Source organism: Chiloscyllium plagiosum, chromosome 1 (assembly GCF_004010195.1).
Source record: "Chiloscyllium plagiosum isolate BGI_BamShark_2017 chromosome 1, ASM401019v2, whole genome shotgun sequence".
NCBI classification, from domain to species: Eukaryota; Metazoa; Chordata; class Chondrichthyes; order Orectolobiformes; family Hemiscylliidae; genus Chiloscyllium; species Chiloscyllium plagiosum.
In genome coordinates this window covers 127,426,758-127,434,612 of record NC_057710.1, presented here as the reverse complement: position 1 = coordinate 127,434,612, position 7,855 = coordinate 127,426,758, and the positions used below count along the sequence as shown (strand labels likewise).

The 7,855-nt window shown below is 39.2% G+C and overlaps 1 protein-coding gene across 1 annotated transcript; it reads left to right on the top strand.

Annotated features, from left to right (window-relative positions):
- The first annotated feature begins 1,572 nt into the window (after positions 1–1,572).
- LOC122553055 (interleukin-8-like) lies at positions 1,573–4,247 on the top strand. The gene is made up of 4 exons (XM_043696528.1): positions 1,573–1,721; positions 1,982–2,111; positions 2,325–2,404; positions 3,324–4,247. Exons 1-4 carry the CDS (start codon positions 1,661–1,663, stop codon positions 3,341–3,343), a joined length of 291 nt encoding a protein of 96 aa, XP_043552463.1. The 5' UTR covers positions 1,573–1,660; the 3' UTR covers positions 3,344–4,247.
- The last annotated feature ends 3,608 nt before the right edge of the window (positions 4,248–7,855 follow it).

Genomic DNA, 7,855 nt, shown 5'->3' with positions numbered 1-7,855 from the left:
ATATTCACCACAAGAAACATATTCTAGCACCTCAGTGCTGACCTTTCCCAAATGTTCAAAACTCTTGGGGTTTTGCATTTAGCATTGTGCTGGCACATAATCTAACACGTTCCATCAGGTTCCTGATGCTCACTCCTACTCCATTCTGACCCTCTAACATTCACCCTATCCCGTACAATGACACCCTTATCCGCCAGGGGTGGCTACTGCTGAATGCGATTTCATCAGATTTCATTCAAACAGCGGCTGAGCCCGTGTGTGTTTTGCCCTTTTTCTTTCACATCTGTGAGTCCATTCCTAATCACCCTGATATTGTTACATAAAAATACTAAATGTTTCACTTCGCCTTAAGTAGTGTTGCAGACTTTGAAAATGCTTTGTAGATGAAAATTATTGTTTTAACATGCGCCGCATTTGCAATTGATACTTGAGCTTTGTAAATGAGCAAATTGTGCAGCTTGTATTATCAAATATAGGATGATTCATTTCTTGTCATTCACGATTTACAGCTCAGGCGCGTGCGAGTTTCCTCATATAATCCCAGCGATCAGTCCGATTGGAGAACCTGACGCTGTACTCTGGGCCACTTGCAAAATCCGGAACTAATTTGAAACTATTCATTTAGGGGATGAATACCTAAATCATAATCCACATTATTTTGATAAGCGATTGCAGCAAACTTTTTGATACTTTGTAAATATGTTAATAATGCGGTTAGAACAACAAACAACCAAAATAAAGTCTCGTGAATGATTTGCACCTCTGTGCTTGGACAAACATTTTGAAGGTATTTCTTTCCAGAGCTAACATGACAGCATCCTCAATCTAAAATTGATTTAAAACTGCAATCTCTAAACAAATCCAGAATGCCATCTTAAAGTCACATCATAAAGTAAAGCCAGTGAAAAACAGAAATATTCCCTGTACATTTTAAAATGCAGTTCCATTAATATGTTTACTGTTATGTTGATGAAGAGGTCCCCAGTGATTGAGGTGTAAAATCAAGAACTGGAACATTCTGCAGACCATCTGATGTTAATCTGCTTTGGGAAATTAATACAACTCATAAAACTGGTGTTGTTTGAGTTTTACAGTTGTTTATTGTCATTGAAAGCTAACTGAAAGAAAGGTATTATGACCACACCAAAAGGACTTGATTGTATCTTAATTACAAAAATACCTTGTATAATTGGGAAAATAATTCAATTTGAATGTGTTTGGAAAATTGACAAATGCGTCCATCACTCAGCAGTAGATCTGGCACCCATATTGCTTCTAAAATGAAGGCAAGTTTGACATTGTCTCTGCTCATGCCTTTTTTGTATTTTGGCAAAGGTGACAATTTCTGAAAGCTGCAGTTAACATTTTAAAATCCAGATTTAATTCATTCAGTTTACCTGGCCTGCCTGTTGCTGCTGTGAATTACGTAACCTCCTGAATCTCATGAAAACTGCAAACGTTGACTCAGGAGCAGGGAAATTCCCTTTTACAAAATTTTGAAATCTTTCATCATTTGAGATTACTCAAAATGAAAGTAAAGGAGCTCCATAAATAGGAGCTTATTGGACTTGTCTTCAGCGGAACTTCATTCAACAGAGAGAGTGACACTGAAGTAGACAGAAGATCTTCAGCAGAAATCTATTCAGCAACAAAGTCAAGAATGAACAGAGCAACAGCTGTACTGACTGCCATCCTGCTCCTGTGTGCTATTGCTGCACAGGGTATGTCAGCATTTCTATCTTGTGCTTCAGCTTTTCTTGCAATATCATATGGAAAGGAGTCTTTCTGCTGATTTACTGAGCAGACACACATGTCTGTGAGCTAGTTGGTTGTTCGGGAAAGGATTTATAGTTACTGATGGTACATGTTATTGATAATACAATGCTTGTTTTAATACTGAATTCAATGCTGAGGTAAAATATCAAGATTCTGTCAATGGTAATCAAACATAAAATTGAAATTCAATTTACTTAATTCGCAGGTATTCCAATCCCAGGTACTCTAGGACGGTGTCAATGTCCCACGACCAGCTCTAATTTTATCAATCTGAAGACCATCAAGAATTTACAATACATTCCCAAAGGACCACATTGTGAGACACAGGAGATAATGTAAGTAAATGGGTCAGAATATCAGCTTTAATGTTCCTTATTTTCCTATTTCAATTTAGATGGCTGTAACATTTTTATGAACATGTTGTATCATCCGCAGTTTCTTTACGTAACAGATTTTATGAATTGTGTTTGTGTCACTGATTTTAACCTTGCATGAGAGACATCCAAATTCTGTGAATTAGATTTTGACGGTTTATCTTCTGTTCACAGCATCACCAAGAAAAATGAGCAGAAAGTTTGTGTGAACCCTGATGCCAAGTGGGTGAAGATTATCATTAAATCCAGAAAAGGTTGGTGCTTCTAAACATACATATGTTATCTATGAATAAACATGCTTGAATGTAGTGCTTTGCTCCAGGCCGAGGCTTTAATACCAGTCTGCTGCCCAATCGTGCAGGCTCCTGGTGCAATCTGTTACTCTGTCCCTAAATCTGGTATTTACACGTGAGCTGTGACAGTGAATGCTAACAAGCTATTCAACCACAGTCGCATAAGGACTGAATCCTACACTATTCTCACCATCACCCATGTGTGGTAAATCTAGGAGGAGATGGGGTGTCTCTGGTTAGTAATCAGGTGCAGGAATGCTCAGCAATACCATGTTCCAGCACCCATGGTTGTCATACCTTTAGCAGCCAGCTGAGGTCAGCCGATTTAATATAACCCAGTGATCAAAACAGGGACTTCAACTCCTTTTCATGCTTCCTTCCCTCACAGTCAGCTCCATGGTATTCTGCTCTGCACTGTAAACAGCCCTTGTGCCTAATTCTTAAACCTTTTGCTGTCTGTTCTATAATAACCTTTGAAGTGAAAATTAAGCTCTGTGCCACACCTTCCGTTGATACTGTATGTAATAATATAATATTCTACGATTATTGAATTATTAACAAAATCACAACTGTTTACAATGTTGATTTGGAGGTGCCGGTGTTGGACTGGGGTGTACAAAGTTAAAAATCACACAACACCAGGTTATAGTCCAACAGCTTTAATTGGAAGCACACTAGCCTTCGCTCCGAAAGCTCGTGTGCTTCCAATTAAACCTATTGGACGGTAACCTGGTGTTTTGTGATTTTTAAGTTTGCAATGTTGTTTGTCAGCCCAGTTGATAATGCCCCATAATTATGTTTGGTGAAAACATTGTCCTCGCTGTCCAAGTAAATATCTGCAGCTGTGAGAAAAGTAATACTTTATTTAATTGTATTTCAGGTTCCAGACGACGTAACTGAGAATTGAAGCTGCAAAGGGATTCATTTGATTGCCCCCTGGGAAAGTTGCTGTACAGTGAACACTGAAATGAAGGAAGCTCCCTGAAGGGCATTCACTTTCTGACATCACTGTCCAATATGTTGTTTAAGCAGTTCCCCTGCTTTGATTCTCTGAAATCTAACTCAGTGTTCAACCCTCTTGCACTGTAATTGTTTACACAGGACTAAGAAATCAGACTGCCATCAAGAAAATTTGTACAGTGCTGGAGGGATTCTGTTCATGGGATGTGATTAGTACGATTTTGCTGAAGTGGTCTGGCACTGTTGCGAGATAGCAATTTGTTAGCCGTCTCCATAAGCATTGGAAAATAATTTTCAATCAAAAAAGTTGCAGGTAGTAAAGAAAATCTTAAAAGACTTGTAAACTACGGCAGGAATCAAAATGAAACCGATCTATTAGGTTTCAAATGCTTTTATTATTAAGACAATTGATGCCATTTTTTCCAATAATTTGATTTATTGACTCATGGTAAATTTTTTCACTAAATTTGTGCATCATTGCCAAAGCCAGCACTTTTATCCCCCATTCCTTTATGCACATGTGAATGTGCTGGTAAGCGACTTTGTTGAACTGCTGCAGTTCTTCTGGCTGTGAGGAGAGGAGAGATCTGATGGCAAAGCAAGGCAAAATAGACAGGCAATGGGACAAGTGAAGGAATAACAGCTGTGTTACGAGGAGTTATAAATGGGAAAATACAGAACGGCGAACAAATTGCTACAGTCCAACGAGAAGGTGGAGGGGCAGGGATTGTGATTGGAAACTGTTTACCATAGTGTTGATTCTGGACTTGGAGATGCCTGTGTTGGACTGGGGTGTACAAAGTTAAAAATCACACAACACCAGGTTATAGTCCAACAGGTTTAATTGGAAGCACACTAGCTTTTGGAGCGCCGCTCCTTCATCAGGTGATTGTCACTTGATGAAGGAACAGCGCTCCGAAAGCTAGTGTGCTTCCAGTTAAACCTGTTGGACTATAACCTGGTGTTTGTGATTTTTTAACGTTGATTCTGGAGGTTGTCAAGTGTCCTGTCATAAAATTGAGGTAATGTTTTATGAGTCAATGCTGAGTTGTATTGGAACAATATAGGAGAATATGGACATAATGTTTGGGGGGAATTTAGAAATACTGCCATCTGACATTGTTTCAAACTAAGTTACAATCCAAATTAAACCAATCTTTCTTTTGCTGTTGAAAGCCTGTGCATCCAACATGATATATTGATGAGAAAATATAGGTAAAACTTCGAATTGTTGATTAAACATCCTTTTGTTCCAGTTTGAATGAAATGTTTCCAGTCAAAATTCAAGGTCAAGTGACTGGCATTAGCATTGCCATGATATTGCTGCAGTGTTAAACAATCACTGGCATTTTAAATGTATCCTGGAACTTTGTTAATACGATATCAAACCTCAGGATCTGTCCAAAGCTGAAGTCTATGGAAAGAAAATCTTTGTAGAAATGATGTGCAAGTGAAAAAGTTATGTTTGTGAGATGTTGCTACGTATCAGGAAGTAATGACATGTAAAAATAAAAGTCATCTCTATGAAGGGGTATTTTTTGTATTGAGAGATTTTCAGCCATGAATTACGTTGACTGCAAATCTCAGAACACTTTGTGTAAAAGTTGTGTTGTAAATATGAGTGTCAGTCAGAGAAGTTGTGATATGCATCTGAATTGTATGTTTAATAATTGTTTGAAGTATTTTTTGTACCTTTCTACTTAGTGTATTTAAGTGACTAAAATAAACAAGATGTCATGAAAAATTGCCTGAATTGCACAGTTGTTTAGCTGAAGATTGTGAAATGGTGACAAGGCATTTTCAAGGGGCTGTATCATGGCTAGTCACTGATTTAATCCACTAGACTGGCACTGCTGTGAGCTGAATAACAGGGTGTTAATGTGTAATGTTATCAGAGTCTGTGATGGTACAATTGTGTGCATGTCCCTTCCATTCTAACTCATCTCAAAATAACTGTGCAGGGTGTATCCTATATTCAACGTGAATTTATGATAATAGTAAGTCAACCTGAGCCAACTAACAGACAGGTCACTGCAGGAGTCGAGGAGATGACCCGTGGAGACAGTGGGAAGCAGGTTAATCATATTAACTGAGGATTTCATCTTGTGACAAGGACATGGAGCATTCTCCAGATTCTCCCTGTCTCCCGGCCACCCCTGTCTCCCCACCCACACCATCCTCAATCCTACGGAGTCCATGAATTTCAGTCTTGCTTTGCACTCACATTCATAGTACCTCCCCTAGACTATTTCCTTCCGCACAACACTAACTTTCATTGGTGACTGGTCAGATTAAACTGGGGTCACATTGTTATTGGGGGAAAAGGTTCCATTAGTTGAGGATTTTTTGATATTCAATAGCAAGATATTAATTTTTTTCCCAAATTAAGTGTGTAATATTCCCTTAATCAAAGATGCCCCAGCTTAATAAATCTGTTTGCAACAGTACAAGATTGCTACAATGCAGGAAGAAGCCACCCAGCTCTCCAAATAAGCATCTCACTTTGTGCCAGTCTCCTGACCGCTATGTTTAACTCTTTTGAAATAAACAAATTGTGGCTCCCGGAAATCTGAAATGATAACAGAAAATGTTGGGGAAACCTCAAACCAAAAACCTCAGCTGGAAAACAGCAGCAGTCGGTAAATCAGTGAATCTTTAGTGACTTTCCTTTAGTTTAATCTACATTATACTTGGCCAGGTTCAACCTTGAGTACTCTGTAATGAACACTTTGAGGTTGAGTATGTATGCATGTGTTAACAGAGAAAGGATATATTTGTACATTTTTAACATTATGAAATTATTTTTACCTTTTTAGCAAATATTACTTGTTGAACTCAAATTCCTGACTGGCTTAGTGTCACACAGTGAAGTGCCTATTGAATTGGCAATCCAAGTCTTTTTCAAAACTCAAAACCTGCTTTGGTGAAGAAAGTTGTGGCAAAAGAGGATAATCATTCTATACATTTGTTCATTTAAAAGCTCAGGGTCAGTTGTAAATACAGTAGAGCTACTATATCTTTAGATATTAGAAGCAATAGTTTTTCATCTGTAAGACTTTTCAGAGTCGGCAACAGTATATAAACCAACATGAAAGATTGAGTGTTCCAATTGAACACTGTCAGGCCGGCCAGGGCTGAGTGTGCCTCGACATGAGAACATGGGGCAGATTTGGCTTTGGGCAGCCACACAAACAAGCCTGATCATACATTCAGCTGGTGAGCTGGGCAAGGGGACCACGTTGCTAATCCAATGCAGTTTACTAGATCGAAGCCTGGAAACCCTGGCAGAGCTGTTGCCAGCAAGATCAATCATGGAGCCTGGGTGGTTATGATCACAAAGCAAGAGGGTTCCTCATGTGGCAGCAGCACAGATGGTCTTTCTGATACCTCATGGTGACGTTTTTGTCTATTTTCCAAAATCAGCTGAGAGCTGTTTGTAGTCAGTCACCAGTAGTCATTGGGAAGAGAGCCACATCACAAACTAGATGCAAGTCATCAAACAGTCAAGTTAATTTACTGCTGGGAACAATCCTCCATGAAATTGCACTAAAAACAACCAATGTTAAAACCTGCAACTAATCTTTTACTTTACATAATGCCCTATACAATTGTAAAACATTAAACCCATTCAAAATCTACAAGTCTGATTATGTGGGAGACCAAGGAATATAATTAGAGACTGATTTAATTTTAATTTCTTCCTGATCTGTGTCTATGTTTGCTGTACATTTTTATGCATCCAGTGATTGTGTGTGTGTATGAGTATATATATGTTTACGTTATACACATGTGTGTGTTGGGTATGTGTGTGTGTGTGTGTATGTGTGTGTTGTAGAGCCTGTGTGTCTCTGTGTTTGGTAGAGCAGGTGGTGCAAGGTGAAAGGATGATGCAGTAGATTGAGTTAAGTCACAGAGTCATAGAGTAATAGAGATGTCCAGCATGGAAACAGACCCTTCGGTCCAACCCGTCCATATATCCCAACTCAATCTAGTCCCACATGCCAGCACCCAGCCCATATCCCTCCAAGCCCTTCCTATTCATATACTCATCCAAATGCCTCTTAAATGTTGCAATGGTACCAAGCTCCACCACATCCTCTGGCAGCTCATTCCAAACACGTACTACCCTCTGCGTGAAAATAGTTGCCCCTTTGGTCTCTTTTGTATCTTTCCCCTCTCACCCTAAACCTATGCCCTCTAGTTCTGGACTCCCCAACATCAGGGAAAAGACTTTGTCAATTTATCCTATCCACGCCCCTCATAATTTTGTAAACCTCTATAAGGTCACCCCTCAGCCTCCGACGCTCCAGGGAAAACAGCCCCAGCCTGTTCAGCCTCTCCCTGTAGCTCAAATCCTCCAACCCTGGCAACATTCTTGTAAATCTTTTCTGAACCCTTTCAAGTTTCACAACATCTTTCCAAAAGGAAGGAGACCAGAATTGCACACAATAT

Coding starts and splice junctions, on each gene's coding strand:
- LOC122553055 (XM_043696528.1), top strand. CDS start 1,661: ATGAACAGAGCAACAGCTGTACTGACTGCCATCCTGCTCCTGTGTGCT. Junction 2,112..2,324: donor TGTGAGACACAGGAGATAAT/GTAAGTAAATGG, acceptor TTCTGTTCACAG/CATCACCAAGAAAAATGAGC. Junction 2,405..3,323: donor TATCATTAAATCCAGAAAAG/GTTGGTGCTTCT, acceptor ATTGTATTTCAG/GTTCCAGACGACGTAACTGA.